Source organism: Balaenoptera physalus (assembly GCF_965194825.1).
Source record: "Balaenoptera physalus genome assembly, chromosome: 2".
Taxonomy (NCBI): domain Eukaryota; kingdom Metazoa; phylum Chordata; class Mammalia; order Artiodactyla; family Balaenopteridae; genus Balaenoptera; species Balaenoptera physalus.
In genome coordinates, this window is record NC_138883.1 from 100,005,129 (window position 1) to 100,028,486 (window position 23,358).

Sequence of the window (23,358 nt, forward strand, 5' to 3'; positions counted from 1 at the left end):
AGAAAAAGGAAAAATATATATATACCGTTGCTCCCAAATTCTACCGCTTCAATTTTGGGATGATTCATTATCTATTCAGGTATTCCACAGATACAGGGTACATCAAGTTGATTGTGGAGATTTAATCCGCTGCTCCTCAGGCTGCTGGGAGAGATTTCCCTTTCTCTTCTTTGTTCGCTCAGCTCCTGGGGTTCAGCTTTGGATTTGGCTCTGCCTCTGCGTGTAGGTGGCCTGAGGGCGTCTGTTCTTCGCTCACACAGGACGAGGTTAAAGGAGCAGCTGATTCGGTGGCTCTGGCTCACTCAGGCCGAGGGGAGGGAGGGGTACGGATGCGGGGCGAGCCTGCGGTGGCAGGTGGTGGCAGACGCCGGTGTGACGTTGCACCAGCCTGAGGCGCACCCGCAGTGCGTTCTCCCAGGAAGTTGTCCCTGGATCACGGGACCCTGGCAGTGGCAGGCTGCACAGGCTCCTGGGAGGGGAGGTGTGGAGAGTGACCTGTGCTTGCACACAGGCTTCTTGGCAGCTGCAGCAGCAGCCTTAGCATCTTATGCCCGTCTCTGGGGTCTGCGCTGATAGTCGCGGCTTGCGCCCATCTCTGGAGCCCGTTTAGGCGGTGCTCTGAATCCTCGCTCCTCGCGCACCGTGAAACAAAGAGGCAAGAAAAAGTCTCTTGCCTGTTCGGCAGCTCCAGACCTTTTCCCGGACTCCCTCCCGGCTAGCCGTGGCGCACTAGCCCCCTTCAGGCTGTGTTCACGCACCAACCCCAGTCCTCTCCCTGCGATCCGACCTCCAAAGCCCGAGCCTCAGCTCCCAGCCCCCGCCCGCCCCCGCGGGGGAGCAGACAAGCCTCTTGGGCTGGTGAGTGCTGGTCGGCACCGATCCTCTGTGCGGGAATCTCTCCGCTTTGCCCTCCGCACCCATGTGGCTGCGCTCTCCTCCATGGCCCCGAAGCTTCCCCCCTCCGCCACCCGCAGTCTCCACCCGCGAAGGGGCTTCCTAGTGTGTGGAAACCTTTCTTCCTTCACAGCTCCCTCCCACTGGTGCAGGTCCCGTCCCTATTCTTTTGTCTCTGTTTTTTGTTTTTTTCTTTTGCCCTACCCAGGTATGTGGGAAGTTTCTTTCCTTTTGGGAGGTCTGAGGTCCTCTGCCAGCGTTCAGTAGGTGTTCTATAGGAGCTGTTCCACATGTAGATGTATTTCTGATGTATTTGTTGGGGGGGAAGGTGATCTCTATGTCTTATTCTTCCTCCATCTTGAAGGTCTCCCAGTGTCTTTGTTTTTTATATCAGGGCACCATAAACTGAATTAATACATTCTTTATTCTGGATTCAAAAAATTAAAATAATAGATTTCCTCATTTTATAAGCTTAAATCACTGTAATTATATCACTTACAATTTTGTTGCTGTGTATCTATTACATAAAAATTAATATACTACATATATGGGATATTCGTAGCTATCCACAAATGAAACATTACTTGCCAAAGGTTATTTTTATATCAAGGGGGTAAAATTTATTGTTGAAAACTAATTTTGTATATATCTAGGTTATATTTATTTTTTGATCATAGGAAGTGTTCTGTTTTAATACTTAATAATAATGCATCCGCATTTAAGTTTTAAAGTATCAGTTGACATTATTAGGTAAATTGATGATAGATGGAAATTGGTAAGGGACATTTGATGAAACACGCTGTGCTTTGGTGAAATATTATGCAGGATATGTGGTCTTTTCTTTGTTGAGGTTATACTGAGGTCATATTTACTTAAGTAACCCTTTCTATCCCATTCAGGGTTATATTACTCTTTTCTCTTTTTTTGATTTGGACTCAAAGATATAAATGAATGTGAAGTCCTTATTGAATTTGCTACAATATTGCTTCTGTTTTATGTTTTGGTTTTTCGGCTGTGAGGTATGTGGGATCTTAGGTCCTCGACCAGAGATTGAACCCGCACCCCCTGCATAGGAAGACAAAGTCTTAACTTTCAATAAAGACTTTAAAAAAAAAATGGTCCACATCAAAAAAATCTTTAAAAAAAAAAAAAATAAATGAATGTGAGAGTTATTCTTGTTACTTTACATGTATATGTATATATATATTTATTTTTTCTTAATATGTTAGCTTGTATATATGTATATAAATATTTATATGCATGCACTTTATAAATAATATATTCAATGCATAAAATATATAATATATATTTGTTAGAACAGAAAATACTTTCAGTCTTGCATGTTGACATGGGCTGAGTGTTTACAGTGAAATGAAATTATTTTCACTGGGCTTACATGAGATTGAAAACACATACAAACAGAATACATATCCAGCAGCAGTAGGAATTTTGTCTTTGGCTTAAGCTTGTTTGATCTAAAATACACAGCCTGCCTGGTAGTTCTGGAGTCCTGATTAATGGGTCCACCATGGGCCATTTTACCAGAGGAATGTGGAATCTTTCTTGAAATAATTTGCTTTAAGCAAATAGAGAAGGGAAGCACTCAATTTTGCTTCGAGAAAAATGGCTGACAGATGAATGCGAGGTGTGGGTTTTGCTGTTACATGGCATCTGCTCCTCAGATTCCTCTGGCCTATCCTCAAGTTGAGACATATGAAGACGAAGTGTTTGATAAAACTAAAGGAACTCTTTAGACACAAGCAAACACACAGCATAAGACATCCATCAGGAGCCCTGGGCACCATTACATTGGCACTGATGTAATGAAGTCTATTTTCCTTTCACCCAATAATTGTCTTTATCACCACACTCTGTTGTTTAGCTTTTTTTCCCTACCCCTGAAAATCTATAAAGAGAAATCTCATAAGTAAAAGTATTTATAAACTATGTAATAATTACTGTGGTGTCTATGTAATGTGAAGTGTTTTGTTTTTTTCAGGCACATTTTTCTTTTTGATCTACTAATATATGTGTTTGGCTTTAGGTTCCCTCAAGAACTGAACATGGGAAAAATAAGTGCTGAAATTATGTGGACCATTTTTGCTCAGGATATGAAAGAGGCACTAGAAGGTAATTACAAATGTTTAAACTTATTAAGAGTATATGTTTTAGTTAAATTCTGATTTTGTGTTCTTGATTTTAAGTGTAAGGAACTGTTGCATCAAAACATCGATCACTGTGATCAGTTTAGTTCTAAAACTTATTTCCACATTGTGGAAAGATAAAGATCTCAAAGTATTTAAAAGCCCCGAAGAAATGCATTTTAAATCAAATGGTCTAAGTTGCAGGATAATAGTGAGTATTTCATTTGTAGGACAAAGTTTAGATGCAGGAATACTTTATGGCATAAATACTTATGGCATAAATCAGGAATACTTTATGGCATAAATACTTATGGCATAAATCAGACCATATTGAGAGGGTAGATGAGTAATATTAGTTCAGATATTTGTCTACCTAGACTTAGAAATGGTATCCAATGGCTGGGCAGGTTAAAATATGGCCAAAGCTGGTGCAAAGACAATGGCAGGGCTCTTCACCAGAAGCTCCACTTTCAATATACTCAAATCATAGAATGTAAAGCATGGGAAATGCAGCTCTCAGTTGAAAAACTATAAATTTCTTTGAGCACTCACCTTGTGTTTAGAGTTGGAGGTAGTATTTTTAACCAGCCTAGGGTTCCTGCTCTCTAGGAATTTAAAATCTAGTAGAAAGTTTTCTTTGCACTTATTCACTACGTCTTAAGCCCCTAGATGCTAAATGCCCAATCTGCACTCAGTATGGAAGATACAACAATGAACAGGACAGCTATGGTCCCTGCCCTCAACAAGATTATGCAGGACAGCTGCAAATATGTAGACCCTCGCAACATGGGGGTGGTCAGTGCTAAAGATAATGGAATATCTGGAGGTGAAGCTCCTAAGTCAGACTTAGGACAAGGGGGCAAGGCAGGTTTTCTAGAGGAACTTCCTCTGAGGAAGTGTTATCTTGACAAAGACCTGAAGTATAAGTAGGAGTTCACTTTGGGAATAGATGAGCAAGAAGCATCTCTGTCTTGTCCTGGTCAAGGACAAAGCATTAACAAGTAGAGTGAGCCCAGGGTTCATTTGAGAAGAGAACTCAGCTGGTCCTGTGAGCAAGAGGTAGCAGGAAATGAGGCTGGAGAAGTTGGCAGGGACCAGCATGTGCTGCCTTGTGGGCCATGATGAGGAGTTTGACTCTCTGCTAAGAGAAACGACAGACCATAAAGGGATTTCAGGAGGGACATGTCCTGTTCAGATTGGCAGCTTAGAACAGGCATTGGGACCGCAGAGTGGAAGATGACTGATAGAGTTTGTGCTCATTGTGCCACTGTTTTTTTCTTAGTGTTGCTAAAATGTAAGCTTGTTGCTAGGGCACACAGAGGAAACATACAGTGCTTTTCCTTATTTGAAAAAGAAGGTACACAATAGATTTTAATACCTGATTTTCTGGTAAAGTCTGTGTCTACCACCTAATTAGATAAATTAGGATTTATCCTTAAAATTATACCAGAACTTGCTCAGAGATGCAAACTCCTTATTCTGCAGTGAAGTGTTCCTTCTCCATTGTATTGATCAATCCTGCTTTCTGTACCTCTGCCTCCTACCAACCACATCCTTTTATACCACTCTGCTTCAGTTGTCTCTTTGGGATCCAAAATGTATAAGTCAGACAGGAACCAGTTTCTTCAGATAGCATTTTACTCCCCTAGTCCTATCCCCGACACACCCTTACCCTCCTTGACTGCCTATCAGTCATCTCAAACTTTTTTAGGATCAATATAGAATTCTTAATCTCCCCTGTCAAAACCTGCTTCTTTCCCCCACATCTCCATTGCAATTACTGGCAGCAGCATTTGACCAGTTACTTAAATCAAACACATAGGATTATCGTGGATTCCTTTACTTTCCTCAGCACACTTGAAGCTCATTCCTGCCTTCTGGCTTTTTCATCAGCTCCTTTACTGCCTGGATTTCTCTTCCCACCACTCTTTGCAAGCAGCCATGTAGGGCTCAGGAGGTAAAGTCACCTCCATGAATAACCTTATCTTAATCCTCTGCATAGCAACTAATTACTATCCTTTATTTACTTGTTTACCCGGGCTGGCTTCTTATCTGTCTTCCTTGCCACAGTGTAAATTTTTTGCCTGTGATTTTTATCAACATATCTATATTGCCTAGAATGAAGCCTAGAAAATAGAAACTACTTAATAACTATGTGTTTCATCAGTGAAGACTTTACCAGTTAATCCCAACTCAATGGAGTAGTAGAAAAAGCAGTAGAGACGTCTGTTTGTGATCCTTTTCTATGTGATCTTGGGAACATTTTAAGAGGTCAACACCTTCGTGTTTCGTTGTCCTCACCTGTAAAATGAAAAGTTCACACTGGGTCAGAGGGCTGGGCAATGGGCAAGGAGCCGCTCCTGCCCGTATTTCAGAGGAACTTGACTATTTGGGAACTTTCCACAGTGGCACTGCCCACCAGTGCACATTTTGTTTGGACAGGGCCTCTATCTTTATTTATATAGCGTTTGTGCAACTATTGGATGTTTTATTTTATGTTACCTTTGCTTTAAAAAATAAGTAGTAATTTTAGACAACTAAGTATAATATTTATGTTAGGAAATGTAAATCTCAAAAAATATAATGTTTGTTTGAAACAACAATGAAATTAGAAATGCTACATGTAAAGCACCATAACTTTGGTTGGATGTTTATTGATTAGAGGTTAATAATTTTGGACAAAAGCAGTATCCCAAAATGCTGAGATTGTATTATTAAAAGTCAGGTCCAAGATCAAGGGTAAGTAATTCTTTTGTGATTAGCTTAGGTTTTCTGGAGACAAGAATCCTTTCCTTAACACAAAGTTTTTTTATGTTTTTTTAATTTATTATTTTTTTAATAGCAGCTGTACTGAGATATAATTCACATCCCATACAATTCACCTAAAGTGTCCAGTTCACTAGTTTGCACATTCACACCCATTTTTAGGAAGGCATGATGAGTATAGTAAGGGAGTAATTTAGATTGCAGTTCCTGGCTTATGTATCTTCTTCTACACCAGCTGAGAAGGCTTTTTTTTTTTTTTTTTTTAAATTTTTATTTATTTATTTATTTTTGGCTGTGTTGGGTCTTCGTTTCTGTGCGAGGGCTTTCTCTAGTTGCGGCGAGCGGGGGCCACTCTTCATCGCGGTGCACGGGCCTCTCACTATCGCGGCCTCTCTTATTGCGGAGCACAGGCTCCAGACGCGCAGGCTCAGTAACTGTGGCTCACGGGACCAGCTGCTCCGCGGCATGTGGCATCTTCCCAGACCAGGGCTCGAACCCGTGTCCCCTGCATTGTCAGGCAGATTCTCAACCACTGTGCCACCAGGGAAGCCCTTGAGAAGGCTTTTGAGTGTAAAGATTGTATTTGTCATTTCTGTATTCACTGAACCTTAATAGAAGCTTAGTATGTGTTAGTTTACTTGAATCAAATTACAGATGGGACAACCTTATACAAAGAGCCTCGCAGACAAAGCCAGATACTTATGTTCAAACTAAACAATTGTAGTATTGCTAGTTGGGAGGCAGCAAGAGATCTGAGTCTGGGAAAAACCCAGTTTCAGAAAGCTTTCTCACTTATAAGCTGCACCAGATTGAGCAATTAATGTATAACGTCTCCAAACTTTAGTCTTCCTTTCAATAAAAAGGTGATAAGAGTTCACAGGTTGGTGTGAGGATTACATGATAGTAAATATACTATACTTCGAAATCACGGTGCTAATGGGAGGAGAGCATTATTATTATATAAATGGAGAAAGATCTGTGAAAGTCTCAAAACAGTCTCCTTTAGGGATCATTTAAGGTTTAAAACTCCTAGGAGAGTGTTTACAAATCCATGTTCATTTGTTCCCTATCTCTCCCTCCTTCCCTTTCACCATTTCAATGTAATATATGGCTTCATACTCTGACATTTTAAAAAATGTGACATGAATCATAATTGTTAAAGAAAATGAGGACCAGGACTACCTTACAGAATAGAGGGCATATACTTAAAAACATTCTTCTGGCAGGCTCTTTTGCATGTGATAGTAATGTTCTTACTCTCCCTATTTGCCTTATAGAATGTTGTTAAAATTAATTGACTGTGGAGGACTGCTTCAGGCTATTGGCCTAGAAAGACTCTGTGTTGTTACATAATCTGGGCTACATAGTTTGTCTTATGATTAAAGCATCTGAGCCCAAGTTGTAAGTAACCTCTGATGAAGTCAGGTCAACAGAGAAGGGAGTTAGAATTTATGGACTTAAGGCTTTTTGACGCAGCTTTTTGCTTTACTTCATGAACTCATCAGCTGCTACGGAAAGAATAATTTAATTTAAAAATAAAATAACTTTTCCCCCAACTTTACTCAGTCTATATGAGCCATCTTATTTTGTTTTCATATTTGACAATAATCACCTTACAACTTTGATAAGCAGTATCAAACTTTGGTGATAACTTGCTGAATGAACCAGAATAAATTATTTTACAGATTTTACAAAAAAGATGTACTTTCTGTGGAAAAGGTAGTGTAGAAAGAAAAAAGTCCCTGATGAAATATTTCATTTTATAGTGAAATAGAGTTAGTTTTGCAGAATTTTTTCTAAAGCAGTTATTCTAAAGATTTTTATAGTCTTTAGCCTGGCTGGTAAAAATACAGGTTTTGCAGTAAGTTAGATCTGTGTGTGAGTTCAGGCTCTGCTACTTTCCATTTACTTGTTAGCTATGATTTTGGACAGTTTATTAAAGTAAGTCTCAGTTTCCATATTTTAAAATTAGGGACAAAAATACCTACCTTACAAGGTTATTTTAAGGAGAAAGGAAGAAAAAGAGATAGATAAGGGGGCGAGGAGCGGATAGTTTCCTAGTGCATAATAAATACTCAAACATTAGCCATTATCACAATCTTGAGGATTATAATTTAGTAAACAAAAACTTGCAGATGATTTATAATACCACCCAAATGTCTAGATGCCTGTAAGTGACTGAAAGTTTTACTTGGCAATTGCAGTTGACTGCACACGTTGTATATGTCATCTTGGTATCCATAGAACTTGGTTGCCTGGCAATCAAGTCAGTCCTGTTAAGGGCCCTGATTGTGTAACATATGTGGGTGTCTTCAAAGTCTCTATTAAAAGCAAACCCTGCTAGGCCCCAAGATAGCAGCCAGTTGGTGGATTGGGTCCACAAGCATTCAGGTGGTTTCTAATTAATAATTCTGTAGAAGAGTGCTTGGGATTCTTTAAATACTGCTTCTTAAATTGGAATTTGTGGCTGGGCTTTAAGTTATATTCTGAAATTGCATCCACTTGTAAGGATGGATGGGATGGGAGAAGAGTATCTAAGGCATTTGCCAAATTTTCAGATGATTCTTTGAGTAGAAAAATAATTAAAAATCATTGAAAATAGATGAGTTAAAAATGACTGTTTTACTTAATTAACTTAGGCAGAGATGGAATTAATTATGATATGCAAAATACAATCATCTTTCACCTGGCTTTATTTAAAGTCTCCCAGATCAGAGCTCGTCAAACTTTAATGTGCACAGTAGTCCCCGGGAATCTTGTTAAAATGCAGATTCTGGTTGAGTAGACCTTTTGGGGGGCAGGGTAGGTGGTTCTCCCCATTTCTAACAAAATCTGAGATGATGCCCCGGCATCTGGTTAGTGCACCACACACTGAGTAGCAGCAAGGCTTTAACACTGGACATTCTATCTTTTCATCACCAATCTTTCTGGTCTGCTGCTTAGTTATCATGTTGGTCCTCATCAATAGGTGAAAATTGTTAGACTGCCTTTGTAATCTTTCACTATCTCATCATCCTAATAAGCACAACTGTTGCCATTAACTCTGCTCTCACCCTTTCCATGCACTATCTTCTCTTGATGTATGAATTTGAGTATTTGCATACTGAATATCTTTAGAATATCTTATTCTCTTACATTTATTTTTGAAGGCCTTCTCTCAGAGAAGTATAATTTTTTTATTGCCCTTCACCCACATACAGGTCTCAGGCCACTCTGTGCATTTAAGAACATTGCCCTTGACCTTATAGGCACAAAAACAATGAGAACACAAAGTCATGGTCACATCTCTCCTGGTCTCGCTTACCACTTTGGCTATACGGAAAGAACTGACCTATTGACCCATGAACTTCTCTAGCCTCCCTTAGAATATTCTTGTCCGTAACATCTTTCTGGTCTAGCTCATACCTGGTCTACCTCAAACTACTATTTGATACTTATCACCTTTCTTGTCTTCCTGTCAGTAATTTTCTGCTGATTTTTAAGTTTACTCTCACAAATCACTGGTTGTCAATTTATCTTGATCCTCATATTTTGGTAGAAAAGATTGGCTTCTGACTAATTTCTGCAATCAGTGAAACCTCCCTGGAAACAACTGATTTCTTTCGTCTCCTGTTTCCTCCTCTCAATCTTTCTTAACCTTATTGGAATGACAGAGATAAAAGCTATGCCTCTGTATTCTTCAAAGACTGTGCTTGGAGCCAAGGTTGGGAGCACTTTGTAAAGGGTCTCTCTGGCCTCCTTTTCGTACAGTAGTGGTTCTCAACCTGTTTGGTGTCCTTCCCTGTTGCAACACTCCTCAGAGGTACAGAAATTCCCATAAATAACAGAGATGTTGGTATTTCTCAACCAAGGAGAGATGACAGGTGGCTTTCCCTCATCCTGTTGAGAATCTTCAATATTACTCTTGTCCGGAAACAACTGTTGAATGACTCAAAGAAATAATATAATACTTACTGATAAAATATTAGCTTTTAGTGGATAATGTCTTATACCTGAACAAATTCTATCCTATATTTCATATGACTAATAAGTCATTTTCCTGTTCTGAAAGCTTTTTTGCTAAGACTTAGGTACTTTGGCAATGGCTGCCAGAATGCCACAGAGACAGTTCAACACAACTTTAAGACACTTCTACATTCCTGATATTATAAAATAGCATCATAAACAGTACAGTTGCTTCAACTAAAATTTGGGAAATCATGGTTGACTTCTTCTCTTCTCTGCGTCCTATTAGCACATCTATACTGAAAGCTCTATATATGAAATTCTCTTCAGTAACTTTCCTTTCTATGATTCTTACTGCTGTTCTTGTTCAGACACATTATCTTTCCTGCTTCTACCTTCATTGATATGGTTCTTCCTTTGTAGACACCTCCTGGACCACTGGATAAGGTCCAAATTCCTTAGCCTAGCTTACACCATCTCCCTCCTCTCCTTTCTGTACCTGATTTCAGCCCTAGTGCTTAATAATTTCCTCCATACACATACTATATGCTCTACCTACATCCACCTGTTCAAAATTTCCCTGAAATCCTTATACAAGTTTATTCCCCAGGAGGTGTGCATGATGTCCCCCACCCCCGCCCAGGCTTTCTCCTACTTGCCAGCCCCAGCAAAGACTCATGCATTCTTCAAAGTCCAATTCAAATGTTTCTTCTGTCAAGTTTTCCCTGAGAAATGCCTACTTCTTCCCTATTCTCCCTTAATATTGAATACTTCCTATTGTACCATTTATGCTTGTGTTATACTTCACAGATACCTCATCCACCGCGCCCTGAGCTCTCATTCATCTTTGTATGAATCTTCCTACTCTCCCTTTCTCTGACCCTTAATAAAAAATGTTATGAATCAATGAATGCATGCATGAATATAAGCCTATGTCTACAAACAGACAAAAGCAAAGATATACGTTCCATTCCCAAACTCAAATTTCCGGTCACAATTTGGCACAAATCACACAAACCAGTTACAATCACTCATATAAAGGAGAAATGTTTTCTAAATATGTAGTCCCGATAATTATTTTTACCACATGTTGTGGTTGTAGCAGTTCTAGGAAGGTTTTAATAATCACAGATGTGGAAAAAAACAACACCTAAACACCTTTGATTTACCCACAGAAACAGTGTGTGTGTGTTGCTCATGCATTTGTATGTGGTAAGAGAAGACGGTAGGATTATAATGCTTTGCTTCCTTAACAAATTGTGAAATACCTCTTCCAGTCACACTCTGTTCAGTCCCCACCTGCTTTTCTACAGCAACCCACTAATTTGTTTTGACATATCTTCACACAGAATTCCAAGTCTAGGTTAATGGACAAAAAATGAAAACAAAACAAAAATAAATGGTTACTAACTCTCAGTGTTCATTATTGCAAAAAGACCAGTTCTATTCATTTAAATTGCAGGTCACATGAGTCAAACCATGAACCGAAACATGACTTCTGGATTGATGTATCAGTTTATATGTGGCAGCTTATTTGAGGGATCCTGTGTTATATTTGCCCCACACCCCCAAATAAAAATAAGAACAAAGTGTATTTACTGGTACTTCTTAAGTTTTCCTGGTTCACTGGGCCAGTAGTTCTCAAAGTGTGGTTCCCAGACCAGCAAGCATCAGCATCACCTGGGAAGATGTCAGAAATGCAAATTCTTGGGTCCCACCCCACATCTACTGTTTCAGATTGAGGCCCAGCAATCTGTTTTTGAGTTTTTTTTTAAATAAAATCTCCAAGTGATTCTGATGCATACTAAGATTTAAGAACTACTAATCTAGGGAATGTATAATCAACATAGTGCCTTCTTCCATTGTTGAGCTGAACACACATGTTTTTTTTTTAATTAGAATATAGTTGATTTACAACATTGTGTTAGCTTCAGGTATACAGCAAAGTGATTCAGTTAAATGTATATATTCAGATTCTTTTCCAATATAGGTTATTACAAGATATTGAATATAGTTCCCTGTGCTATACAGTAGGTCCTTGTTGTTTATCTATTTTATATATAGTAATGTGTATCTGCTAATTTCAACCTCCTAGCTTGTCCCTCCCCCTTCTCTTTCCCTTTCGGTATCCACAAGTTTGTTATCTATGTGAGTCTGTTTCTGTCTTGTGAGTAAGTTCATTTGCATCATTTTTTTAGATTCCACATATAAGTGATATCATATAATATTTGTCTTTGTCTGACTTACTTCACTTAGTATGATAATCTGTAGGTTCATCCATGTTGCTGCAAATGGAATTATTTCATTCTTTTTTATGGCTGAGTAATGTTCCATTGTGTGTGTGTGTGTGTGTGTGTATGTATACATATACATGTATATACATGTATATACATATACACTATCTTCTTTATCCATTTATCTGTTGATGGACACTTAGGTTGCTTCCATGTCTTGGCTATTGTAAATAGTGCTGCAATGAATACTGGAGTGCATGTATCTTTTCAAATTAGAGTTTTCGTCTTTTCTGGGTATATGCCCAGTAGTGGGATTGCTGGGTTGTATGGTAGTTCTATTTTTAGTTTTTGAAGGAACCTCCGTACTGTTTTCCATAGTGGCTGCACCAATTTACATTCCCACCAACAGTGTTGGAGGGCTCCCTTTTCTCCACACCCTCTCCAGTATTTGTTATTTGTAGACTTTTTCATGGTGGCCATTCTGACCAGTGAACGCACAATGATTTTTGAAGATATATAAGTAAGTCAGAAAAATGTCCCTTATAATGAAAAGTTAAAGTGGAGGAATGGTATGGATGCATCAACTATGTAAGAACAAATTAGGAAAGAAAAACAAGTTCAAGGAGCAGACCCATTTGTAAATATCAATTTTTAAAAGTTTGATAGTAAATAGAAAGAAAAGAAGAATTAAAATAATAATTTTTAAAAGGAGAAGAGAATGAAAAAGTAATTTTCAAGAAAATAAAGGGAGGAAGGGAATGGACTGGGCCAAGTCCATTAGCATGAAACTCAATGGGAGAAAAATGACAAGAAAGGTATTGATGACTCAGCCAAGTAGGCATACAATTCTTAGGTTAAGAAAAGTCCATGGTGTATTCAGTAACTTAGAGGAAAGTGACCCTTCATTAGAAAAGAATGAAAAAGTTGCCTATTTTGTTTTATCTCCTTTTCAAAGGAAAAACAGAAGCTCATACACCATTCATGTCAAGTAATTTTTCATTTTTTTGTCTTGGAGTCAAATTACAACAAAGGCAAATAAATTTCCTCTAATGTTTACATCTTTCTTTAAATCTTTATTATTTTGAATAGAGCAAAACTCAATGTATTTTGAAACATTTAATGCTTTTTTTGAACCATAATGCTGTAAAAGCTAAATGTTATAGAAAGGAGATAACTAGCTTCGCCATCTATTTATGTTTTATTTTTCTTTTCAGTGTGACTTTAACTGGGGATGTTGGTAAGGCTTTGCATAACAGTATTTTCCACAGTTAACTGTCCAGCATGCTTCATATATATTTTACAGAAAATTTTTATTAAGTAGCATAGGTGGTTCTTACTAGTGACATTCTCAATTATATGAAGTTTTGACCTCTTTGAGGGAAGGGACCACATTGACCATATTCAGTCCTTAACAGATGCCTGGCACATATAGGGGCTCAATAAATAATCATTCAATGAAAATCCAAGGTGCATTAAAACAGTGTGTATATGAATGTGTGTGTAGGTTAACTACATGATTCAGAGTTATTTTCATCTATATTAGAGCCCAGGAATGCACATTGTTAAAACTTTCTATATATTTCCAGTACATTCTATATTAAAGTACATTATTCATCACTCGACTTGTCCATATTGATATTTGGGAAACAGCATATTAAAGCTTCAGTTCAACAAGATGTCTTTCATCACATAAGCCTTTGAGATTCAATCCTTAGCCAAAGGCTTCCCAACATATGACAAACTATTTCACATTAGCAAGCACAGCATACAAAACATATGGTAAAATTCTACTTCTATGAGATAGAGCCAAATTTTAGCCATCAAACAGATGTCACAGGCTGGTTAATAAAAATTAGCTGTCAAATTATATAATCTAAAGTCTAAAACCTTTAAATGCCAACCCCCCTGGAATTTAATAGGGAAATAGAAATCAGTGAAAGTAAATGTTAAAAAGCCACGGCAAGACCAAGGTAGACAGATGGGTTTCAGCCCCGCCTTCCTCCACTTGTCTTATGTTTTCCTCTTACTCCCCACCAGTCCCTCACCCCTTCTTTATTATCCTCTCGAACACCTGGTGCACTCAGGACTTTCCAGCAGATTGAACACACTGAGGTGTTTGGGACATCTTGCTTAGCCCTTCCAAAAGACCCGAAATCAGAATAAGGAGAAAAAGCATTAAAATTAAAAACTGGGAGGGGTGGGGATGGCAAACTAAATCCTGCTTACCCTGGTGAGCTGGAAGTGGGCACACACTTAAAAGGAAATAAAATGGAAACTAGACATGAAGCTTATTTGACTCTGCTTTTCATCTTCTAAACATGTTATTTCTCAGACAGTTAGGGCTTTCTTGCCTCGTTTCATCTTTACTCTAAAGGAAAGCATCAGTGTTCATTCAAATGACCTCAACTGGGAGCCCCGAGCCCTGCTCACACTTAGAGTAAATGCATTTCGCAGTTGCTTCCTCTCTGGTAATTCCTCTTCCCTGCCCCCCATGATTAAGTTGAAACTACTTGTTTTGAATTTCTGGAATAGACAGAGAGAATGAGCTGTGTGTATAATGAATCTAGAACCTGCTGACTACAATATTTGGCTTCTAGATAACAGGAAAGAAAAAAATAAGTGTTCAGGAGTGTCTGTAATGCTGTCATTAATCTCACCCTGTAATCACCTACTAACTCGCCTTATAATTGATTTTGGTAAAAATTAATTAAAATATGCTGATCTGAGTACTATATTGTGTTCCCTGGATAGAAGTGAGCATATCAGAATAGGATGTAATTAACTGGTCAACCACTTTTTCTGGGTCTCCACATCTCCATCTCAGAAGGTAATCACACAGCAAGAACAGGTCTAAGTTAATGTAGGCTATGGGTGTGATCTCTCTGGCTGCAAATGCACATAATTTGGTCAGACACACCCCATGTATGTTCTCAGGTTCAGTGCCACAGTTTTTAAGTCTGTCTCCCCGCGGTGGTGAATTTCAGCAAAATCTCAGGTAAATGGAAATTATTTTCCAAAAGCCAAGTAACCTGGTTTATTAGAACCGAGTGATGGAGCGTCACCTATTCAGCTATTTCAAATTGTTATATGACCAGTATATAAATAGCACTTAAAGGTCTTCATGGTCATTTTCTCTCAGCCCAAACTCAGTCTTAACCAGGAAAAATCTACTCGTTTCTCACATTATTCTTTGGTTTATTTGGTTTTGAAATAAAGAACAGCAGTGGACACCAACAATTCAGGGGGGTTTAGATTGGCAACCTGGCCATCTGTGCTCCTAAGAAACGTTGAGCTTTCTTGCATTTTTCTTTTAAGATAGTATTAGACTTTGTCGACTCAATTCAGGGTCCTGCATAGCTGACCCCTAACTGTTGAGCTTGGTAGAGCTCAAGAGTCTTGTTACTTTTTTTCTCTCTGGATGTGAGGCCTCAGGAAAACACAAAGCAGGAGACTGGGTTCTCTTTCTCTCCCCGTAGAGTGTGCCTATTTTACTAGCTAACCATTTCCTTGTGTCTTACGTGGGCTTAAAGGGTTAGGAAAAAATAAAATGAGCAGATCACCTGCAGTGGCACCAAAATAGCCAAAGGGAAACTCTCAGCACAGGCATATGAAAAATAAAAGGTTAAGTTTAGTTCATCAGTTATGTATCACTGTGTAACAAATTATCCCAAAACTTTGTGAATTAAAACATAAATCAGTAATGTAGTATCTCTCATGGTTTCTGCAGAATAGGAGGTTTGGGGTTGGGGTCTCTTGTGAGGTTACAGTTAAGATAGGAACCAAGGCTGCAGTTGCTGAAAGCTTGATGGGCTGGAAGAGACACTTCCCACGTGGCTTTCTGACGTGGCTCACTCACGTGGCTGTGAAGCCACTATGGGCTGTTGGTGGGAGCCCTCAGTTCTTCGTTTTCCTCTCCACAAACTGCTTGACTGTCCTCTCTGTGTGACAGCTAGCTTCTCCCAGAGTGAACAACGCAAGACAGAGGGTGGGAAAACTGCAATGTCTTTTCCAACCTAGCCTGGGAAGTTAGACTTTGTCCCTTCTGCAATATCTTATTGATCACACAGATCAGCTACATTCAGTGTAGGAGGGAGCACTCAAGGACATGAACTACAGGAGGCAAGGGTCACTGGTGTCATTTCGAAGGCTAGTTTGCTCATAGTTAGTATTTACCTCTCTGATCATTTCTTTATGTTAGCATTTTCTTATATTAGGACAGGCTTTTATTGTTTGCGTTGATTTTAAGCAAAAGAAATAGCTTGGATAAAACCAATTTTCTTCCTTCTGCTGCTTTGCCTCAGCCCCTCCCCCTACCACAAGAAAAAAGGTCAGCATGAACCAGCTCTTGAGGTTTTAGGAAGAAAATTCATTTCCAAGACGCTGGGGCTCTTGCTAGCCCTCTCTAGTTTCCTAGCAAAGCTCCTCTGGGAAGGGAAGTCTGCTACGCTGAGAGGAAATTAACACCACATTCTCAAGAAAGGCACTCATCTATCTCTTGCTCTCTTTTCATTACAGAGCAGTGGTTGTCATCCTTGGCTGTGCATTAGAATCACCAGGGGTGGATCCTAGACTTTAAAAAAAAGAATACTCTAAGGTTTATAATCCTATTTAGCAATCACCTATTTAGCACTTATTAAGTACTTCTCTAAATGATATGCAAATGTTAACTTATTTGAACTTCATAACAAGCCCATAAGGTAGGTACTGTTATATTAGCTCCATTTTATACATGAAGAACTTGAGGCACAGAGAGGTTAAGTATTTTGCCCAAAGTCACACAGCAATTGAATAGAAGAGCCAAGACTTCAGGGAGTTCTATTATACAAGATTGAGTACCACTACTCTTAATTAAGTGTTGAAGGCCTTTGAGTACCTGATGAAATATGCTGGGTCTATCACCAGAAAGATGCACATAGCATATACATGAAAAATGTGTATATCTCTTTTCAGGGATGTGTGTGTAAATCCCCCACAGCGCTTTTGCAGACTTTTTTCAGGGATATGTGAACCCCAGATTAAGAACCTTTTCTTGCTAGAGCACTGATTTCCCCTGGACCAGCATCACCAGTATCCCCTGGGAAGTGGTTAGAAATGCAAATCCCCAGACCCTACCCCAGACCTACTGAATAAGAAACTCTGAGCCTAAGATTCAGCGTTCCCTATTTTAACAAGACTTCCAAATAAATCTCATGTGTGCTAAAGTGTGAGAAACAACTGTTCTAGAAGGCTGGTGTGTAGAAGCAAGTGATTAACTAGTCAACGACCCTAGCTTCATGGTTCTGTAAAGACATCTCATTGTTCTTGCCTCACCATTAGGCAGGTAGAAATTTTCTTCTGTTAAAACTTGATTTCTTTGGAAAAAAATGATCACCAAAGGAAAGTCCATCACTGACATTCATAAAAGTGTTCATTAATAACAACACCTATATGTCATTAAGTCAGTAGATATTCCCTGCATGCTTGCTCTGTGCTGGGAAAGCACGGATCAATACAACACACAAAATAAACAAAACAGTCATGACTCCTGCCTCGAGGAACTTTTTACTCTATAATGAGCAAATAATTACACGAATAAATATATAATTATAAAATTGAATCAGTGCTGTGGACAAAAACTGTGTCTATTAGATCTCAAAATTACCTGTTAAAAATGAACCTCTAGAATTAAAACCTCCCCACCCAAATTCTATTCCTGTCTTGGTCTTTGCCATTCCAGCAAAAGATGCCACCATTTGTATAGTGTTTAGCCATTATCTTTGATTCCTTTATTTCTCTCCGTCTACCACCATCCACAGACACATAACACACAGATATCCATAAGCAAACGATACTTGTTCTACCTCCAAAACATACCTAGCTCTGTACCCTTCTCTTCATCTCCACTACCTCCAACTAGTTCTAGCCACAGACCTCCTTTGCTTTGACAGCTGTAATAGCCCCCTAAATATTTTGCACATTTCCACTCTTGCTTTCCTTTAATCCATTGTGCTCATAACATCCAGACTAACCCACACAAATTTAAATTAGATCAAGACATTCTCTGGCATATAAAAGCTTCCAAAATCTTCCCCTTTCAGTCAACCAAAACCCATTATTTTTAAAACCATGGCATATGACATGCTGTGTAGACTGAATCTCTTCACCCTCCAAGTGCATCTCATTCCCTTTCCCTCTCGTTTATCTGTAACCACACCGCCCTCATGCCTATTCCTCATCTGGGCCAGATTTGCTTCTACAGCAGGGCATTCACACTGGTTCTTCCTTCCACCTATAAAGCTCTTCCCTGCTCTCTGTATAGCGGCCTCTTTCCCACCCTGCAGGTCTTAGTTCACATTTCATTCCTTTTCATAACCTACCCTGACCATCCCATCCCTCACTCCACTCCCACAAAATCCACCCCCCTTTTTCTTTCAAACACTTACTGTATCTGAATCATTTTATTTAGCCTAGTTATTTATTCACTTGTTTGCTAATTTTTTCTCTTTCTTTTATGGAACTATTTGTAAGCGTTTGGGTCACAATCCAAAGCAAAAACTACATTTTTACAATAACACAGTATATATACACACACACAACCAAAACAAAAGTTTCATGACACATGGAGTCTTGACAAGTGTAGAGGTAATATAAACCCTCAAACTTTATTTCTTATTCTGTTTTTCAATTTACATGTGTGTATATATATGTAAATATACTAACTAAAATTATATATATATATTTTTTAAATTTTAGTTATAGTACTCTAAATTGATTTTATGACCCATTGTTGAGTTGGGCCAGCAGTTTAAAAACACTGCTCTTAAACTTAAAAACAAGCTTCATGGAGTCAGAAACTTTATAATCCCATTTGTAGTTGAATCCTCACTCCTAGAACATGATACGTAATCAAATAAAAAATTTTGAATCATTTAAAACTACACAGCAGTAAGACTTAAATCCCACAGAAGAACATCCAGACTTATTTCCATATTCATGAATTTTCAAATACCAATAGAGTATAGACATAATTTCCCCAATAATAATTGGGAATTTGACACAATTTTGATCCTGTTTTTGTTTACCTAACTCTTTATTTTTAAATACCTATAATGAGAATGTTATATTTAAGCATAACAATTTTTTCTCTTAAAACTAATTAAGATATTCCTGGCCAATTATCACATCCCTTGGGCAAGGTATTTGAATGGAGCATTTGAATGTGAAATCAATAGTAGGTCATAATTGCCAGGAGGAAAATGTAGTAAGAGTGCAATTAAGAAAATAAAGTTGGCAGTTGCTGAAAGCAAAGAAATGGGTTTGCATATGTCAATAGCATAACATAGTAAATTACCACTTATATGAAAACTATGTGTTTTACTCTTCATTTTCCCCTCTATTGTTTTCCTGCTATTAATCTTTTAGCCACGTCTCATCTGGGAAAAGATAGGGGGAAAATAAAAAGAAAAGTAAAGAAAAACTAACAAAACCTCAGTTAGAGTTTTCTTCCCTATTAGCAGTTTTAGTTAAAAAAAAAAAATTAGTAATAACAAATTGAAAGTAATTGTTAAAATTAGTTTAGAAAAACTCAATTTAAAAGGGAAATATAAATATTTAAATATCTTGGCCATAAGATCCTTATTGCTGCCTTGCAGCCCCTGGTAGGTATTAAAGAAGACAAGATGATTTAGAAACACATGAACATTATCTAAACTACTTGACTTTACTTGTGGAACTTGTAAATTTACTCTCATTAAATCAAATCAAATCAATCACAGGTGCAACAGTGCCTGCAGATATACAGATGGAATCAAAGAATACAAATATCTGTAGTTTCTGGGTTAATATTTTTATCAAGAAACTTTGTCTTTGTTTGGAGATTCACAATACCCAGCAAGTGAAAATGTTTTGACAACAATGAAAACCCAGGAAGGGGATGGCAATTGGTATAAACCAGCTTTCCAGAAACTTTCTCCTGATAAGGAGCCCAGGAACCCTGCTTTTGCCATGTTTTTTTATTTGGAGACATTCCAGGGAAAGCTCTGAAAGAATGACCTCCTGTTGGTTCTCTTGGGATGATTGCCAGTTATAGACTATATATGATGCCTGGTTATAACTTGAGAAGAAGGGAAAAGGCCCTGTCTAAAGTTGCTTTGTGCTTTAGAGCAGACCTTGAAAGCATAATAGAAACAAGATGCACATAGTTTTCACCCTATTAAGAAACTACCTGTGAGTGGCTTGTGGTGGTGTAACCTCAGACTTATATTAATCTCATAACAATGGGCTATTCAAGATGGCAAAAGAGCTGAAAAGGGGCAAGAAGAGGGCATTTCTAGAAGCTTAGTGGGAGAGGAAGACAGAGATTATACCTGGTGACAGTCTGATGCTGGAGAGAGCAGGTTGGAGTATGAGAGGCACTTTGGAGACAGAACAGAGATGTGTACTAGAGAAGGTGAATCCACTGTGCTGTGGTCTGTGTTGGGAACCCTCTTCTCCAAGTCCCCAAGAGGCTTCAGTGCACTGTACACTGCTTGTCATTGGAATGCTCCAAAATGATAATCCTGACTTCAAAATAGGTCCAACTAGAACCAAGGCTGACAAGCTACACAAATGGCATGTGCTGCAGGAAACTCCAGCCATTTCTCTCCCAGTAGGAACAACTTTAGCATTAAGAGAGTATGAGTGAAATTATTTTAATATATTTTAAAATAAAATACTATTTATTATAATATTATAATAATAATACATGACCTAAAATAATAGTTTCTTCTTTTAAAAGAGTGAAGTAACTTATCTATAAACTTTAGTAGCATCATTATGATGAATAAAATCTTCATTGCGTCATACCTCATAAATCACTGCATAGATGGAAGGGTGCCACAAAATAATGACCAAGAACCACTTCTCGGGCTTAGAGAAACACAAAGGCAGAAAGCAAAATGAATGAAAGCTGGGCAAAAGGTTATAGGGTGGAGGTATGTGTGAAGATGCTTCAGAGGCAAAGAGAGGCAACCAGTGGTAAGTCATTTGCAAGCAGGAAAACTACAAGCACAGGAGAATCACCACTCACATATGAGGCTGAAGAAGTACCATCCCAGAGGAGATCAAGATGGAGGAGTAGGAAGACACTGAGCTCACCTCCCCACCATGAACACATGAAAAATTCACGTACATGTGGAGCGTTCTCACTGAAGACAAACTGGAGACTGGCAGAAAGACTCCTTTTTTTTTTTTGGAAAACGTTTTTTTTTTTTTTTCACACACACACACTGTATTTTATTTTTACAAGAGATAAATAGACTGACACCAAGCACTGTACATGGATGACCACAACAAAAGCAACAATGATTGCAATTACCAAACATGAAACACACTCATACTATGTCATAATATTGACATTCAGTCCAATAATCCTCCACTGTAACAGCTCCTTTACTTTGCAGTGAAAATTGATTTGTATATTCTTTGCCTCTGAGTCCTTGTGGGATTTTTTTTTTTAAAAAGTCACAAAAATTATACTCATCCTCATCAGTTCACTCAGTCCCATGTAATTAATTGTTTTTTTTCAGCTTGATCTTTTGTTAGCACTTTTATGAGTTCATCAGTTTTTCATCAGAGTTCTGAAAATGCTTATTCATTCAGTTCAGCAGTACAGTCAGTTACCAGAAACCTGTACTTGTCAGAGTCTTTTCCATGAATTTCTTGAAGATGAAACCCTTTTATAGGAACATATTTGCAAAATCATCAGAGTACACCCAGAACTGTCTGTAAATGACAAAAGACTTAAAAATGACCACGGTAAAAGATTTGATGAAAGTTCATAATAATGCAGTTGACAAGAAAATTAGTTATTTCTGAGATATACATTTTAAAGTAATAACTAGGATTATTACTTATAACATTATACCAGAACATATAAGATTTTTAGAAATTTCATGTAATGTCTGAAACATTTATATTAACATATTTCCATACATATTTCCATACAAATACAAATATAAGATTTTTAGAAATTTCATGTAATGTCTGAAACGTTTATATTAACATATTTCCATACATATTTCCATACAAATACAAATATAAGATTTTTAGGAATTTCATGTAATGTCTGAAACATTTATATTAACATATTTCCATACAAATAACCCAATGAAAGTTTAGTATTAGTTGTTTTGTTTGTTTTTTTATACTGCAGGTTCTTATTAGGCATTAATTTTATACACATCAGTGTATACATGTCAATCCCAATCGCCCAATTCAGCACACCACCATCCCCACCTCACCTCAGTTTTCCCCCCTTGGTGTCCATACGTCCATTCTCTACATCTGTGTCTCAACTTCTGCCCTGCAAACTGGCTCATCTGTACCATTTTTCTAGGTTCCACATACATGCATTAATATATGATATTTGTTTTTCTCTTTCTGACTTACTTCACTCTGTATGACAGTCTCTAGATCCATCCACCTCTCAACATATGACTCAATTTCGTTCCTTTTTATGGCTGAGTAATATTCCATTGTATATATGTACCACAACTTCCTTATCCATTCCTCTGTTGATGGGCATTTAGGTTGCTTCCATGACCTGGCTATTGTAAATAGTGCTGCAATGAACATTCGGGTGCATGTGTCTTTTTGAATTACGGTTTTCTCTGGGTATATGCCCAGTAGTGGGATTGCTGGGTCATATGGTAATTGTATTTTTAGTTTTTTAAGGAACCTCCATACTGTTCTCCATAGTGGCTGTATCAATTTACATTCCCACCAACAGTGCAAGAGGGTTCCCTTTTCTCCACACCCTCTCCAGCATTTGTTGTTTGTAGATTTTCTGATGATGCCCATTCTAACAGGAGTGAGGTGATACCTCATTGTAGTTTTGATTTGCATTTCTCTAATAATTAGTGATGTTGAGCATCTTTTCATGTGCTTCGTGGCCATCTGTATGTCTTCTTTGGAGAAATGTCTATTTAGGTCTTCTGCCCATTTTTGGATTGGGGTGTTTGTTTCTTTGATATTGAGCTGAATGAGCTGTTTATATATTTTGGAGATTAATCCTTTGTCCGTTGATTCATTTGCAAATATTTTCTCCCATTCTGAGGGTTGTCTTTTCGTCTTGTTTATGGTTTCCTTTGCTGTGCAAAAGCTTTGAAGTTTCATTAGGTCCCATTTGTTTATTTTTGTTTTTATTTCCATTAATCTAGGAGGTGGATCAAAAAAGATCTTGCTGTGATTTATGTCAAAGAGTGTTCTTCCTATGTTTTCCTCTAAGAGTTTTATAGTGTCCAGTCTTATATTTAGGTCTCTAATCCATTTTGAGTTTATTTTTGTGTATGGTGTTAGGGAGTATTCTAATTTCATTCTTTTACATGTAGCTGTCCAGTTTTCCCAGCACCACTTAT

General features: G+C 38.0%; 1 protein-coding gene across 1 annotated transcript in view; it reads left to right on the forward strand.

Moving 5' to 3' along the window:
• Positions 1 to 23,358, forward strand: part of UNC13C (unc-13 homolog C) — a 774,694-nt gene that overhangs the window by 571,615 nt on the left and 179,721 nt on the right. Inside the window, exon 20 of the mRNA XM_082444694.1 lies at positions 2,939 to 3,024. Coding sequence (XP_082300820.1) covers positions 2,939 to 3,024 — 86 coding nt within the window. The remainder of the gene's footprint in view (positions 1 to 2,938; positions 3,025 to 23,358) is intronic.